The 18,395-nt window shown below is 40.3% G+C and overlaps 1 protein-coding gene across 4 annotated transcripts in view; it reads right to left on the bottom strand.

Moving 5' to 3' along the window:
* The window catches only part of LOC139380198 (protein phosphatase 2, regulatory subunit B'', beta), a 59,323-nt gene extending 41,448 nt beyond the window's left edge, over positions 1-17,875 (bottom strand). For all 4 annotated transcript variants that reach the window (XM_071122661.1, XM_071122659.1, XM_071122662.1 and 1 more), the window contains exons 1-2: positions 17,790-17,875; positions 12,702-13,093 (exon numbers count right to left, since the gene is read on the bottom strand). In XM_071122661.1, the coding sequence (XP_070978762.1) occupies positions 12,702-13,070 (369 nt within the window). In that variant the 5' untranslated portion in view covers positions 13,071-13,093; positions 17,790-17,875. The remainder of the gene's footprint in view (positions 1-12,701; positions 13,094-17,789) is intronic.
* Between the last annotated feature and the right edge of the window lie 520 nt (positions 17,876-18,395).

Here is an 18,395-nt window from a genome sequence, read left to right as displayed (position 1 = left end):
GTGCCCCCTGTATATAGCCTTGTAATAGTTATTCTTATTGTGTTACTTTTAATTATTACTTTTTAACTTCGTAAATATTTTCATCTTGAACTGCACTGTTGGTTAAGGGCTTGTAAGTAAGCATTTCACGGTAAAGTCTACACTTGTTGTATTCGGCGCATGTGGCAAATAATGTTTGTTTTGATGTTCCTGCTCAGATAAGACGAGAAGTAGGCTAAACAAGAAAAAACAAAACATTTTTGGTTAGGTCCAGGTTAAAGTCAGTGAAATAAGAAAACCAAAGAAAATGTACAATGACAAGTGGTTTGATGAAGAATGCACAAACCTAAGAAAGAAATTGAGAAACCTGTCCAACCAAAAACAGAGACCCAGAAAACCTAAGCCTATGAATGACAATACAGAAATAGACTACGGAAAAAGAAGGAACAGCATGTCGGAAATGAGCTCAATGTAATTGAAGAATCCATAGACTAACCACTTCTGGGAAAATTGGAAAACACTAAACAAACACAAAGAGTTATCTATCCAAAACACAGATGTATGGGTAAAACACTTCTCCAATCTTTTTGGCCCTATAACAAAGAACAAAAACTTATACATGATCAAATACAAATCTTAGAATCAAGAATATATTAAAAGACAACCAGAACCCACTGGATTCTCCAATTACATTGAATGAACTACAAGACAAAATACAAACCCTCCAACCCAAAAAGGCCTGTGGTGTTGATGGTATCCTCAATGAAATTATTAAATAGAGACAACAAATTCCAATTGGCTATACTTAAACTCTTTAACATCATCCTTAGCTCTGGCATCTTCCCCAATATTTGGAACAAAGGACTGATCACCCAAATCCACAAAAGGAAGTAAATTTGACCCCAATAACTACCGCGGGATATGCGTCACCAGCAACCTTGGAAAATCCTCTGCCTTATAATTAACAGCAGAATCGTACATTTCCTCAGTGAAAACAAACGTCAAATTGGCTTTTTACCAAATTACCGTATTACAGACCACGTATTCACCCTGCACCCCCTAATTGATAAACAAACCAAAACAAAGGCAAAGTCTTCACGCTTTGTTGATTTTTAAAAAAGCCTTCAACTGAATTTGGCTTGAGGGTCTGCTATACAAATTGATGGAAAGTTGTGTTGGGGAAAAAACATACAACATTATAAAATCCACGTACACAAACAACAAGTTAAAATTGTCAAAAACGTATCTTTCCACAGGGCCGTGGGGTGAGACAGGGATGCAGCTTAAGCACCACCCTCTTCAACACACACACACACACACACACACACACACACACACACACACACACACACACACACACACACACACACACACACACACACACACACACACACACACACACACACACACACACACACACACACACACACACACATTGGCGAGGGCACTAGAACAGTCTGCAGCACCTGGCCTCACCCTACTAGAATCTGAAGTCAGATGTCTACTGTTTGCGGACGATTTGGTGCTTCTGTCACCAACCACAGAGGGCCTACAGTAGCACCTAGATCTTCTGCACAGAGTCTGTCAGACCTGGGCCCTGACAGTAAATCGCAGTAAGACAAAAAGTGTTCCAAAAAAGGTCCAGTCACCAGGACCACAAATACAAATTCCATCTAGACACAGTTGCTCTAGAGCACACAAAACAATACTACACATACCTCGGCATAAACATCAGCGCCACAGATAACTTCCACAAAGCTGTGTGAAATATCTGAGACAAGACCAGAAGGGCCTTCTATACCATCAAAAGGAACATACAATGACATACCAATTAGGATCTGGATAAAAAAAAACTTGAATCAGTTACAGAACCAATTGTCCTTTATGGTTGTGGAGGTCTGGGGTCTGCTCACCAACCAAGAATTCACAAAATGGGACAAACACCAAATTGAGACTCTGCATGTAGAATTCTGCAAAAATATCCTCCGTGTACGACGTAAAACACCAAATACGCATACAGGCCGATACCCGCTAATTATCGAAATCCAGAATAGAGCCGTTAAATTCAACAACCGCCTAAAAAGAAATGATTCCCAAACCTTCCATAACAAAGCCATCACCTACAGAGAGATGAACCCGCAGAAGAGTCCCCTAAAGCAAGCTGGTAATGGGGCTCTGTTCACAAACACAAACAGACCCCACAGAGCCCCAGGACAGCAACACAATTAGACCCAAACAAATCATGAGAAAAAAATATATAAATCTTTCCACTGTGTCAAAAAATTAACAAAAAAAAACAGCGCAAACTCAAATGCTATTTGGCCCTAAACAGAGAGTACACAGTGGCAGAATACCTGACCACTGTGACTGACCCAAACTTAAGGAAAGCTTTGACTCTTAGCCTGTCTTCTCTTGAGAGCCAGGTCTGCCTGCGGCAGCCTTTCTCAATAGCAAGGCTATGTGCACACTGCCCACAAAATGAGGTGGAAACTGAGCTGCACTCCCTAACCTCCTGCCAAATGTTTGACCAGAGAGACACATATTTCCCTCAGATTACACAGATCCACAAAGAACTCAAAAACAAACCCAATTTTGATAAACTCCCATATCTACTGGGTAGAATACCCCAGCGTGCCATCACAGCAGCAAGATGTGACCTGTTGCCACAAGAAAAGGGCACCATTGTAAAAAAACACCATCATAAATACCCATATTTGTTTATTTATTTTCATTTTTGCACTTTAAAAAATTGCACATCCTTACAACATGTATCATTGTATGCAACACATATCATTGTATATAGACAATACATTTGAAATGTCTTTATTCTTTTGGAACTTCTGTGAGTGTAATGTTTACTGTAAATTTGTATTGTTTATTTCACTTTTTTATTTTTTCACCTTTATTTAACAAGTTCTCATTTACAACTGCGACCTGGACAAGATAAATCAAAGCAGTGCGACAAAAACAACAACAAAGAGTTACACATGGGATAAACGTACAGTCAATAATACAATAAACATCTATACAGTGTGTGCAAATGTAGTAAGATTGGGGAGGTAAGGCAATAAATAGGCCATAGAGGCAAAATAATTACAATTTAGCATTAACACTGGAGTGATAGATGTGCAAGTAGAGATACTGGGGTGCAAAAGAGCAAGAGGGTAAGTAATAATATGGGGATGAGGTAGTTGGGTGTGCTATTTACAGATTGGCTGTGTACAGGTACTGGAGGCATTTTGTAAATTACATCGCCGAAGTCAAGGATCGGTAGGATAGTCAGTTTTACAAGGCTATGTTTGGCAGCATGACTGAAGGAGGCTTTGTTGCAAAATAGGAAGCCGATTCTAGACCTCATTTTGGATTGGAGATGCTTAATGTGAGTCTGGAAGGAGAGTTTACAGTCTAACCAGACACCTAGGTATTTGTAGTTGTCCACATATTCAGAGCCTTCCAGAGTAGTGATGCTAGTCGGGCGGGCGGCAAGCAATCGGTTGAAGAGCATGTATTTAGTTTTACATGAATTTAAGAGCAGTTGGAGACCACTGAAGGAGTATTGTATGGCATTGATGCACGTTTGGAGGTTGGTTAACAGTGTCCAAAGAAGGGCCAGATGTATACAGAATGGTGTCGTCTGCGTAGAGGTGGATCAGAGAAATCACCAGCAGCAAGAGCGACATCATTGACATATACAGAGAAGAGTCGGCCCGAGAATTTAATTATGATCTACTTCACTTGCTTTGACAATGTTAACATATGTTTCCCATGCCAATAAAGCCTCTAAATTGAAATAAAGTGGCTTCAGAATAGAATAGATATAGGCCTAGTCATTGAGAACTGAATAAGCCCTTAGCTGCCTTAATGGCACGGTTGTTACTAGGGATGCACGATATATCAGTGAACATATCGGAATCGGATGATATTAGCTAAAAATGCCAACATCGGCCTGCTATCTAGTTTAACGCCGATGTGCAAAACCGGTCAAAGCTGACGTGCATACCTATATAACGTAGGTACATTACGTAATGGCGCCACGTAAAATGTTGCACTATACGTGCAACACAGCATTCCTAACCTAGCCCACAATGTCTGCTGTAAGGGTAAAGCAGTCAACAAGTCCAGCATTCGTTTCAAAGAGTAAGAACATTTCAGAGAGACAACTCAAAGGCAAAATCCATTAACACCAAGATATTGGAATTCATGGCCCTTGACAATCAACCGTTTTCTGTCGTGGGTGATGTTGGCTTTCGCCGACTGATCGAGCACCGGTACACACTAGAGGTCGACCGATGATTTTTTTTAACGCCGATACCGATTATTGGAGGACCAAAAAAGCCTATACCGATTAATCGGACGATTTTTTACATTTTTATTTGTAATAATGACAATTACAACAATACTGAATGATCACTTATTTTAACTTAATATAATACGTCAATAAAAATCAATTTAGCCTCAAATAAATAATTCAATTTGGTTTAAATAATGCAAAAACAAAGTGTTGGAGAAGAAAGTAAAGGTGCAATATGTGCCATGTAAGAAAGCTAACATTTAAGTTCCTTGCTCAGAACATGAGAACATATGAAAGCTGGTGGTTCCTTTTAACATGAGTCTTCAATATTCCCAGGTAAGAAGTCTTAGGTTGTAGTTATTATAGGAATTATAGGACTATTTCCCTCTATACCATTTGTATTTCATTAACCTGTGACTATTGGATGTTCTTATAGGCACTTTAGTATTGCCAGTGTAACAGTATAGCTTCCGTCCCTCTCCTCGCTCCTCCCTTGGCTCGAACCAGGAACACAACGACAACAGCCACCGTTGAAGCAGCGTTACCCATGCAGAGCAATGCTTCTGCCTACCACCGCTCAGTTAGATACTTAGATACTTGTATGCTCAGTCAGATTATATGCAACGCAGGACACGCTAGATAATATCTTGGAATATCATCAACCATGTGTAGTTAACTAGTGATTATGATTGATTGGTCGTTTTTATAAAGATAAGTTTAATGCTAGCTAGAAACTTACCTTGGCTTACTGCATTCACGAAAAAGGCAGTCTCCTTGTGGAGTGCAACGAGAGAGAGGCAGGTCATAATAGCGTTGGACTAGTTAACTGTAAGGTTGCAAGATTGTATCCCCCGAGCTGACAAGGTAAAAATATGTCGTTCTGCCACTGAACGAGGCAGTTAACCCACCGTTCCTAGGCCGTCATTGAAAATAAGAATGTGTTCTTAACTGACTTGCCTAGTTAAATAAAGATTAAAGAAAAGGTGTAAAAAAATAAAAAATGTAAAAAATAAATAAAATACAAAAATCGGCCAAATCGCTACCCAAAAATACCGATTTTCGATTGTTATGAAAACTTGAAATCGGCCCTAATTAATTGGCCATTCCGATTAAATTGGTCGACCTCTACTACCAAGTGCGCTATTTTTCAGATGTTGCCCTACCGGAGTTACACAGTAGAGGAGTCACTGCTATTAGCTTCACGACTGACAATTGGACCAGCGATATCAGCCCCATGAGCATGCTGAGTCTGACAGCCCAGTGGGTCGTTGAAGATTTCGTACTGAGAAGTCGTATTGCACGCTCATGAATGTGCTGGTTGTCATACTGCTGCTGCCATTGCAATGGCATTTGAGAACATGTTTTAAACATGAACACACTACCTAGCTCCATTCAAACAACTGACTGGAGAAATAAGCTCATCAACTGTGCCTGCAGCAGACGCCTGCTCAACAAAACTGCCGAAAAGGTTGTGAACAAGCGATTTGGTGGCATTCTCGCTGAGCCTCTTTACTGTGTCGCCACCATGCTCGATGCCATCTATAAGGACCGCTACTTCGATGCAGACAAGAAACAGGATTTACGTGAAATGTTACATACACAGCTGGACAAGATGGAAACGGACACAGTGACAGTGCGTATCAAGGAAGACAGGCCACCCACAACGAGCTGAAACTTCACTGCTTGACATGTATGATGAAATCCTGGTTGAGAATGAAATCCTGGTTGAGAATGAAACGACTGAATGAATGAAACAGCACAGCAACTAAGTGAAAGAAATAGGTTTTGATTATGTTTTACTGGTAATGGGGACATACGTAAATGGCAACAAAATAACTTTTTGGTTAGTGTGGTGTGTATGTGCGTGTGTAACCTTTATTTAACCAGGCAAGCCAGTTAAGATCAAATTCTTATTTACAATGACGGCCTAAACCGGCCAAACCCGGACGACGCTGGGCCAATTGTGCTCCGCCCATGGGACTACCAATTACATCCGGATATGATACAGCCTGGATTCGAACCAGGGACTGTAGTGACGCTTCTTGCACTGAGATGCAGTGCCTTAGACAGCTGCGTCTATTTCACATCGGTTACACCAGCCTAATCTCGGGAGTTGATAGGCTTGAAGTCATAAACAGTGCAATGCTTGAAGCATTGCGAAGAGCTGCTGGCAAAACGCACGAAAGTGCTGTTTGAATGAATGCTTACGAGCCTGCTGGTGCCTACCATCGCTCAGTCACACTGCTCTATCAAATCATAGACTTAATTATAACATAACACACAGAAATACGAGCCTTATGTCCCCCTTTGCCAGGAAAAAACGTAATGGTTAATGCACAGCAGCATATTATTTTAAAAAAGACCCCGAAATCCAATTTCCAAGATACAACTAAAGCTAATGTTTAGGAATCCTGAAAATAAAACTGAATGTCTTACACTTAACTGAAACATTATCCTAGCCTTGTCAGAATTGTTTCCAAAATGCTTGGTTGGGACCCATTGATGGGTAGTGGCTGATTCCTTTTGGGTTGCCACTTGAGGCTGGGTGCTGGCTAGAATTGTTCTAGCCTACGTGTGGCCGACTTCATGAGAAAGCGAGCAGGAGCAAGCTCCAAAGGCTTCAGAAGGGTCACAGTAAAACAGGTTCAATGACCACTCAAGTGATTGTAGAAACTGAATATGGATTGTTCGAATGTAGCCTCGACAGCCCATTAAAAGAAGGCTGATCACGTCAAATCATTGAGACCTCAGGTCATGCCTAGTAGATATCTTGCCTTCTCTGAACCTCACCCTCCTCAGCAGAAAATCAAAAGAATGATCGACCGCCATTTACTCAGACAATTAACAGCATCTGAGTAGAGTTACTCTTCACTGAAATTACAGAGGACAAATCTGCTGCCACTCTTGCCTGCACACCCAGGCTCAGTTCTGAGTAGTTAATGCAAGCACAAGGGAAACCAAGGCTATCTATATCAGTGTCTTGTGTGAAAGTTGAACCAGCTGTTCTGAGCAGCATCAGTATGACGTTAATTGCATTTTTAACTAATCCTTTGAAGAATGCATTTGTATTCTGGAATTCCTGTGGCTTGCTTAAAATAGAGCATTACTTGATACCCGATAGCAATCACTTTAATACGAAGTGACATTGTGGGCACATGCCTCTGACGTCAGGCCACAAAATACAGACTGTACAAAACAGTTGCTACTTGGAGGGAATGGGGCCGGGGACCAGTGAAGATCTCGGGGGGGAAAAAAGAGAACGGACGTGGAAATCACCTTTTCACATCTGTCAAACCTCTTGACGTTTCACAGCAATACTTTTTCCATGGCAAAAATTAAAACACAAAGCAGACCAAAACTGCTGTTTTCCGAAAGAAGTTCATCCGCTTCGTGTTTTGTTTCCTTGCCACAATACTAATGAGTATCGCGATATTGGTATCATCCGAGCCATAGCAGACACAGAGAGGGAGAGCCTATGACAAGCAATTCATTACCAACCGATGTCTCCCTTGAGAAAAGACCATTATCTGACTGAAATCCACAGATACGGAGGCTGAATGGTTCTGTTGCGTTTCTCTAATTTCTGCTAATCACTGTTGTGGCTAGAGACTAGGCCATTTAAACTGTCCCTTGTTGAATACTAAGAAAATATTGCTTTTGCTTTGACTGCACCCACTCTTTAGCTTTGAGAACCATGCCATGCTTGTGATTATCTGAATGAACGAGACATAGACTTGTGCATTTGTTTTTGAGTCACTGTCCAGACTAGAGGTCGACCGATTATGATTTTTCAACGCCGGCGCCGATTATTTAAGGACCAAAAAAGCCGATACCGATTAAAATCGGGCCGATTTTTTTAATGTATTTGTAATAATGACAATTACAACAATACTGAATGAACACATTTTAACTTAATATAATACATCAATAAAATCAATTCCACCTCAAGAAAATAATGAAACATGTTCAATTTGGTTTAAATAATCCAAAAACAAAGTGTTGGAGAAGAAAGTAAAAGTGCAATATGTGCCATGTAAGAAAGCTAACGTTTAAGTTCCTTGCTCAGACCATGAGAACATATGAAAGCTGGTGGTTCCTTTTAACATGAGTCTTAGTTATTATAGAAATTATAGGACTATTTCTCTCTATAAGATTTGTATTTCATATACCTTTGACTATTGGATGTTCTTATAGGCACTATAGTATTGCCAGTGTAACAGTATAGCTTCCATCCCTCTCCTCGCCGCTACCTGGGCTCGAACCAGGAACACATCAACAACAGCCACCCTCGAAGCAGCGTTACCCATGCAGGGCAAGGGGAACAACTACTCCAAGTCTCAGAGCGAGTGACGTTTGAAACGCTATTAGCGCGCACCCCGCTAACTAGCTAGCTATTTCACATCGGTTACACCAGCCTAATCTCGGGAGCTGATAGGCTTGAAGTCATAAACGGCTTGAAGCATTGCGAAGAGCTGCTGGCAAAACGCATGAAAGTGCTGTTTGAATGAATGCTTACGAGCCTGCTGGTGCCTACCATCGCTCAGTCAGACTGCTCTATCAAATCATAGACTTAATTATACCATAACACACAGAAATACGAGCCTTAGGTCATTAATAAGGCCGAATCCGGAAACTATCATTTCGAAATCAAAACGTTTATTCTTTCAGTGAAATACGGAACCGTTCCGTATTTTATCTAACGGATGGCATCCCTAAGTCTAAATATTGCTGTTACATTGCACAACCTTCAATGTTATGTCGTAATTACGTAACATTCTGACAAATTAGTTCACAATGAGCCAGGCGGCCCAAACTGTTGCATATACGCTGACTCTGCGTGCAATGAACAATAATATTGCCTACTAACTTTTCTTTTAGCTAAATATGCAGGTTTAACAATATATACTTCTGTGTATTGATTTTAAGAAAGGCATTGGTGTTTATGGTTAGGTACACGTTGGAGCAACGACAGTCCTTTTTCGCGAATGCGCACCGCATCGATTATATGCAACGCTAGATAAACTAGTAATATCATCAACCATCATAACTAGTGATTATAATCGATTGTTTTTTAAAAGATACGTTTAATGCTAGCTAGCAACTTACCTTGGCTTCTTACAGCATTCGCGTAACAGGCAAGCTAAATTATTATTATAAAAAAAATTTAAATACAAAATCGGCAAATTCGGCATCCAAAAATACAGATTTCCCATTGTTATGAAAACTTGAAATCGGCCCTAATTAATCAGCCATTCCGATTAATCGGTCGACCACTAGTCCAGACCCCAAGAAAGGATTTGGGACTGCTTCACAATCCATCATGGAATGTGGGACTTTGCTGATAGGATAGCTCTTAGTATCATAAAACAGACAAACTAACTAGGCCTAACACTTTTTAAAACAGCAAACTGGGATTACAAAAACAACAAAGCGGCCACCCCGCCACTTGTTTTGGTAAACAGCTGAAGGATGGGGCTTGAGAAATGTAACCGCAGCTTAGCTATGGATGCAAGAACTGACTATCAATGAGTATGTTTCCATGCACAGTAATAATTCAATATTAAAACTGATTATGGCAGTTGGCAGACTATAGACTATTGCATAAACACCTTACACTGCTCATCTTAAATCGATGTAAGGTCAAAATCTAATTAAGCACACGCCGATTAAAAGACCTGGTTCTGCATAATCTTTAGAAATATTAGGACATCGGCGTAACCTGACATCGGCGTAACAGCTGTGTATTTGATCAGCGCATGTGCTAGCACCAGCCGAGCGAGCCGCTCTCTTTAGTGTGAGTGAAGTGAGTTCGGAACAATGTATGCGTCTAGAAGTACTTCACACACACATTTTACGTCTGAACTCAGAATCAAATATGCTTCAGAAAAATAACATGAACGGTCATTTTGATTGGCAATTTTTTGCATTTATCAGAGTGCCAACAGGTAGCCTGATTTCAGATGTGTCCATGTTAACAGGATTATTAGGGAAATCGTTCTTGCAAAGCACGTAAACATTTTAATCAAACTATTCTACTAAATCTGACTATCCACAATAAATTGCATTGTTGTGTGCATGTAACCATACTCTCAAACCCTGTACCTGGAGAGCTAACCTCTGATTTGCAATCCAACCCCAGTTGTAACTAACCTGATTCAACCAGCTAATTATTTGAGTCGGGTGCGCTAGATTACGGTTGGAGGGAAAGCCTACAGGACGGTAGCTCTCCAGGAACAGAGTTGGAGAGCCATGGTCTATGATATGAAAATGGTTGGCTAGTTTTAAATATTTAGAAACTACAGTGTTAGTTTGGTGTTAGATTGGTGTCACACTTTTGTCCCAGACCTAGCTAACACACCAGACTGGAAGGTTCTCTACAGCTCTGTTAGTGACCATCTGGTTCTTGGTTCCTGACCAAGGCCCTTCTCCCCGACCAAGGCCCTTCTCCCCAGACTACGCAGTTTGGCTGGGCGGCCAGCTCTAGGAAGAGTCTAGGTGGTTCCAAACTTCTTCCATTTAAGAATGATTGAGGCCACTGTGTTCTTGGGGACCTTCAAATGCTGCGGAATTTTTTAGTACCCTTCCCTAGATCTTTTCCTGCACACAATCCGGTCTCTGATCTCTACGGACAATTCCTTCAACCTCATGGCTTGGTTTTGGGCTCTGACATGGAATGTCAACTGTGGGACCTTATATAGACAGGTATGTGCCTTTCCAAATCACATCCAATCAATTGAATTTACCACAGGTGGACTCCAATCAAGTTGCAGAAACATCTCAAGGATGATCAATGGAAACAGGATGCACCTGAGCTCAATTTCAAGTCTCATACATGTAGCAAAGGGTCTGAATACATATGTAAATACTTTTTTTTTTTTTTGAGATTTCCAAAAATGTCTAAAAACCAAACCTGTTTTCGCTTTGTCATTATGGGATAGTGTGTAGATTGCTGAGGAAATTGTTTTATTGAATCCATTTTAGAATAAGGCTGTAACTTAACAAAATGTGGAAAGGGGGCACTGTAGACACACCCTATGTTTGAATTAAATAAACTATATGTAGTCTGATGTTTTAAGCACTGCAATTAAAAATGAAGACACAAATTACTAGAGAGAGCCAGTAGAGATCAATATAGCCTCAGCAGAAGAACAAAAACCTGTTCCCTACCCTCCTCCCGATGCTGCTGGCCTACCGTGATTATGCTGCTAAGCTCCTGAAGTTGCCTGTAATAGGCTGCACCAGCGGTCAGCAAACTTTTCCATTTGGGGTGTCAAGTTATCGTCCCATTTCTGCTGATCTGCGTGCCAGTTATGAATTTCAGATGCACCTTTTCCTGGAAGAGTTTCATTTATAATAAAGTCTTCATATCGCAAAATCAATGTTACGTGGTTAATCAAAATTCTATCTAAATGAAACTGATACAAATAAAAAAGTAACTTCTATTGCCAATATGTAAAAATAGCCTACTAGAAATATTGCAGCCCGCAGGTAGAAAATATCATGAAAAAAGTAAACATCCTATAAATCACATTGGCTATGCATGGTCTGTCTGCAACGAACATGAAACATTGTATCAACTATTAACTTGGTCTGGCCCAAAGCTCCTGCTAGCAAACTTGCAATATTGTATAAAATATTCTAGGCCCTCAGAGTTTCCAGTGCCAGTGAGCTCTGGACAGACAGACACAGCTGTAGGCTGTTTGCACAAGGGATAAGAAGTAATCAGGTAGGCCTATTTAATGACATTTCCACCAGATCAGAGCATGACATTTTTTTCCCCTTTCATGCTGAGTGTTTATCAAAAAGGATTGAGCTGGAAAGATTTTTCAAAATGGGCTACGTTGAGTAGTTAATACAATGGATGTAAAATGGATGTTTATTTGATGCCTGAGGCAAATAAAACATTACTTTGAAGCTACACAGTGATGGTGAGTTAAGGCAATCAGAAATAGTATCAGATCCTCAGATGGGCACATTTGTAGGCCTACATTTGCACACAGGCCAGGTAGTCTAGGCCTACTTCTATGCATAATCAGGTGCGTGTCCTTACTCAAGATTGACAGAAACGCTCCAAAAATATAAATTTAAAAAAGACTCATAGCAAAAGGTCTGAATACTTATGTAAATAAGGTATCTGTTTTTTATTTTTAATACATTTTCAAACATTTCTAAAAACCTGTTTTCGCTTTGACGTTATGGGTTGGTGTGTAGATTGCTGAGAATTTTTTGAAGCAATTTTAGAATAAGTCTGTAACAATAAGAAAAAGTGGAAAAAATAAGTCTGAATACTTTCCCGAATGCACTGTATATAGGCTACACCCATCCAATGATGTCAGATCAAAAGATACATTTCTAGGGCTAGAGGTTAGGATGATGAATTGGATGATGAATTGGGACTGAGATAAATGAGTCTAGTGAGCAGCAGCCTTACCTTTTTAGTGCTGACAGACCTCCGTAGCGCCCTCCCATTGGGTCCCACAACTCTGGCATTACCACTGCTCCCAGAGGGTAGTGTGTGTGTAGAGGGGGGGCTGGAAGGCGCACCGAGGGGTGCAGAAGACCTCTCCGTCAGACTTCTCTTGGACGCCACATTGTTGTTCTCATTGAAGGTCATCGACCTTTTGTCCTTAGTGTCCCCAAGCCCCAGGTCAATGCTCTGTCCACTCTTGATCAGGCCGAGGTAGTCTTTGAGTATCGTCTGGGTCGTTGGCTCACTCAACCAGTTGAGGAAGAGCTCATCCACTTTCATTTTAAGCACCGGTTGCAGGACTTGTGGCGATGGCATGTTGTTAACCTCCATCTACTACTTTGACACCACAGCACCTGTCAATGGGGAAATCAAATAGAGAATATGGGCTGGGCAGCTACGTAGCTGGCTAGCTAGATCCCTTCAGATATACCAGTGGGCAGTTTATCACATTAGATACGTTTAGGAATGGGTGGCCAGTAATAAACTGGTCCTGAACATCTCTAAAACTACGAGCATTGTATTTGGTACAAATCATTCCCTAAGCTCTAGAAATCAGCTGAATCTGGTAACGAATGGTGTGTGGCTGTTGAACAAGTTGAGGAGACAATTACTTGGTGTTACCTTACATTGTAAACTGTCATGGTCAAAACATATAGAGTCAATGGTTGTAAAGATGGGGAGAGGTCTATCCATAATAAAGAGATGCTCTGCTTTTTGACACCATACTCCACAAAGCAAGTCCTACAGCCTCTAGTTTTGTCTTATCTTGATTATTGTCCAGCCATGTGTCCAAGTGATACAAAGAAAGACCTAGTTAAGCTGAGGCTGGCCCAGGACAGAGCGGCACATCTTGCTCTTCATTGTAATCAGAGGGCTAATATTAATACCATGCATGCCAGTTACTCTTGACTAAGAGTTGAGGAGAGACTGACTGCATCACATCCTTTTATAAGAAACATGAATGTGTTAAATTCTAAATGGTTTGCATTGTCAACTTACACACAGCTCTGACACACACACTTACCCAACCAGACATGCCACAAGCCCCCCCCAAATTCAGAACGAATTCAAGAAAGTGTACAGTATTATATAAAGCCAGTATTGCATGGAACTCCCTCCCATCTCATATTGCTCAAATGAACAGCAGATCTGTTTTTTTTTTTTAAGTATTACATTTTTTTTTAAACAGGTAAAGCAACATCTCACGGCACAACGCCTCTCCCCTAGATATTTTGGGTGTATGTATTGATATGTAGCCTGCATGCATTTTTTAAATGCATGTAGTTCTGTCCTTGTTTATTATTGTTCTGTATTATGTCATGTTTTATGTTTTGTGTGGACCCCAGGAAGAGTGGCTGCTGCTTTCGCAACAGCTAATGTGGATCCTAATAAAATACCAAATAGACAGTAGAAGCAGAATTGATCATTAGGCCTATACAGTGAGCACAGAATATTTTTTATTATTTTTTTATCAGATTCAATCACTAACTAGCTAGCAAATTCTAGCTACCTACTCCATATGGTTGGCATCGCTGGCAACTACATCTAGCTGGGTAATTCCTACTAGGTGGTGCCTTTTGGAACTCATAACTTTTGGGGGGGAAAGTATATATTCTTAAAAAATGTAGTATTCCATCAGCAAAAGGACAAATTTGACTATCAGAAAAGCATAGTGAATAACAAGAGAATTTAGTCAACATTTTCACATGTTTAGTTGACCCCTTCTATCTCTACAAGTTACCACAAAAATATGCAATATGATGGTTTTATTGCAGATGGCGAGGCCAGTACAGGTGCATCAAAGATGGGACCGAGAGATAGAAGTTGTTTTTCAATCATCAGAATGTTAAATTCTGTTAAATAGCCATCACTAGCGGCTCAATAGAGGCTGCTGACCTATATACATAGACTTGGAATCACTGGCCCCTTTAATAATGGAACACTAGTCACTTTAATAATGTTTACATATTTTGCATTACTCATCTCATATGTATATACTGTATTCTATACTATTCTACTGTATCTAAATCAATGCCGCTCTGACACTGCTCAGCCCAATATTTATATATTCTTAATTCCATTCCTTTAGATTTGTCTATTGTTGTGAAATTGTTAGATATTACTGTTAGATATTACTGCACTGTTAGAGCTAGAACCACAAGAATTTCGCTACAGCCGCAATAACATCTGCTAAACACGTGTATGTGACAAATAACATTTTATTTGTTACAGATTCTAGTTTTGGAAACAGAAAACTGAATGAGCTCAAATGATGAGAAAATGAGCAGAATGTTGGCCAAAAATCCATCTCGCTCTTATCTCCTCCCACTACCGGCCACAAGGCTTCCTCTCATCCCGATTGGCGCAGCGTTCTAAGACACTGCATCTCAGCGCAAGAGGTGTCACTGCAGTACCTAGTTTGAATCCAGGTTGCATCACATCCGGCCGTGATCGGGAGTCCCATAGGGCGGCGCACAATTGGCCCAGCGTCGCCCGGGTTTGGCCAGGATAGGCCGTCATTGTAAATAAGAATTTGTTCTTTAACTGACTTGCCTGGTTAAATAAAGTTTTAATATATTTTTAAAAAGATCATATTGGATAGTTATTGGAAACACCAACCGGATGCTTCACATTTATACATCCAATTAAATATCTAGCTATTTTTTCTATCTGTGGCAAAATAGTACTTGAAGAGGGTTTTAACTTCTATATCAAACATATTTATAGAAAAATGTGCCTTACGGTGGAGACAAACAGACTACACCTAATGAAACATTGAAAAATAGTTACAACCGAGTGTTTACATATTTATTTAGCTTTCCACTGCAATTACACAGAACTATGTTGTGTGTAATTGCAGGCTATTCTTTAGATGCTGCAATAAGTCTCTCTTTTTTTTTCAACTTTATTTTATGTGGTGTCGGAGCTCCAGTGCGCTCACAATAGTAGCGGCTTAAATCGTGGAGTTGTTTAAATAGTCTATGGATACTAACGTTAATGCGTTAGCTAGCCCATTCATAGACACTACCTTAACATGCTGACCAGACCAGACACGTCGAATGCGCGAGCATCGCAAAATACATTTAGAAATCCATGTTATTCGATTATTGCACCCACACTGCTCGCGAGCGTCAGCGCTGCCAAGGGCTAAAATAGAACTCCTTTCTACTTCTGATGCAGATCACACTGAAAGTCCTGCCTCTCCCATCTCCTCATTGGTTTATAGAGGCAGGTACCCACGTGCCATCTCCTCATTGGTTATACACACGTGGGTGATTGAAAGAAGAACTGTTTTGCCGGTCGTTGTGGTAATACTATGAAAGTTGAGATGCCGATCACCATATAAGTTCAAAGATGAAAAAGCCTGGAAGGAGGAGAGATGACTAGAAACCATTCAGTTGGCCGTTTTATGTGTGGATTAATTGTTGGAGTAGAGGACCTTGTGCATTTCAAGTAAAATAACTCAATGTTTATATCCCAGGACAAAGTAATTAGCAACAACAAGCTAGCTAAATATGACAAATTAGCTAGCAAGTGCAAGCTAACTAGCTAAATTGCCATACATGTTTAATGCTTTTCGACCTGTCCCCAAATTAATGTAATTAGTTCAGAGTTTGTTTTGATATTTTAACATGCGTGTCGTGATCGCGCTTGGTGTAGGGGGACCAAATACATTTATGCACAATAGCGCACGATGGCACACGCGTGCAGCCGGTTTGGGTTCCGTGTTAGCGCCTCGACGATAGTATCTTCCGGCAAACGCATTAACGTTAGCCAGATGTTTCGTTAAATCCCCGACGCTTGCACTAACATTAAGACGCATCGCTTGCAGTACAGTTTCGGAAACATAAAGGAGGTTATCTATCATATCAGCAAGATTATTACTTTTAAGTTTAAATTACTACACACCTTTATATGGTTAGGGTTTCCACGCTGCATATTTCCATGTTACAGCACTTCTTTATGGAAAACAGACAGAAATCAGAATCGACTGCCTGTGCTAATTAGCTATCTGCGTCTCTGAACACCTGTGTGTAAACGGAAGACAGATGCCACAAAGATGTTGTCACTGAAAACTACTGTCGGCTGCAACTGTTAAAACAGGGTACAGCAGTGGAGGCTGCTGAGGGGAGGACAGCTCATAATAATGTCTGTAACAGAGTAAATGAAAATCGAGTAAAACACATCATAACATGAGTTTGATGTATTTAATACCATTACACCAATTCCGCTCCAGCCATTGCCACAAACCGGTCCTCCCAAATGTAGGTGCCACCAACCTCCCGTGGTGTACAATAAGTACATTTTGCATTTGTACAATTATTTTAATGTGATTTGAAAGTAGATTACATTATGTTTCTAGAACCGTATTGTAAATGAGAATTGATTCACATTTAGATTGAGTATTTAGCTGCCAGAGCCAATTTGCCTCTGAACAGAATATGTAGCTAAGGTTCTTGGGTAACGTTAGGCTCCTTTAGTCCATTATTGGGCTAGTGCGGTAGCTAGAAAGCTTGTTAGCTCTCATCATTCGTGTATCAGACAGAGAGCTACATTGGAAAGGAAAACCAAAAAGGTATCTAATGTTTGGAAACTGCAAGAAAGCAAGCTAACAAACGCCAGCCTTCAACAGTAGTAGTTAGATAAATTATCCAACGTTACCTTTTGCACGAACCCTGTCAAGATTAATGTTACTACGGTAACGTTAGCTAATTTGCTAACTGCAACAACTAGCTATGTCTCGCAAATCATTATCACAGCAATTAGCTAATTTATCCAGCACTTAAATAGCTAGACAGTTGCATCAGCCATTTCCTAATAATGAAAAGCAACATAAATAACAAGCTACTTAATCAACGTTAAAATTAAAACAAATAACGTTATAGCTACAGCAGCAGCTAACTGTTAGTTACTGCTTCTGTCGTGACACAAACTGCTACGCTAATTGGAGCAATGCAAGTAAAATACCACTAGCTACGATGAAGGCATTGAAAAGAAATGTATGTAGTGAGCTACCATATACAAGTAGATTCACATTTGAAAGATTACCTGTATGTTATTATAGTCAGGATACAAATTGTAGAGAAGCGTTCATTTCACCGGGGTTTACTTTGAATTCCAGATCTCGTTCCCTACCTAGGTAACCAGGAAGAGCAAACAACGCGGGAACTTTCTGACAACAAGAACGTGACTTAATTAACCCTATCAGTCCTGAGACCCCATCAGAAGTCGGCTTTTCATTCATCTGTCCAGACCGTATATTTAGCCTCGCAATGAAGCGTTTTCTTTTCAGGACAACCAGGGGTACAAGTAGAACACAAAACAATTAATGAGTTTCCTAAGTGTTATTGACACATGTCTAGTGCTTTACTTGGACTGAAGTAGATTCAGGTGCTCATTTTGGATTTATATTTAGGTGCAGGAGCAAATGTAATTAAATAAAAGTAAGGTTGGCCACAGGAAAAACCTGATAAAGATACATTTATATGAATGCTCAGTGGGAAATTATTATCCAACTAGTCAGTGACAACTGTGTGGAGTTTGTGACAGAAGAACTCCGTACCTTCTAACAACTCTTGTGTAGAACAAAACATGTTCAGTCCCCGAGTCTCAGCTTTTCATAGATAGCTTTTAATAGTTTCTAGCTCAAACCAT

This window comes from Oncorhynchus clarkii, chromosome 22 (genome assembly GCF_045791955.1).
Source record: "Oncorhynchus clarkii lewisi isolate Uvic-CL-2024 chromosome 22, UVic_Ocla_1.0, whole genome shotgun sequence".
NCBI classification, from domain to species: Eukaryota; Metazoa; Chordata; class Actinopteri; order Salmoniformes; family Salmonidae; genus Oncorhynchus; species Oncorhynchus clarkii.
The sequence above is the reverse complement of the archived record's forward strand: the minus strand, read 5'-3'. Positions and strand labels throughout refer to the sequence as shown.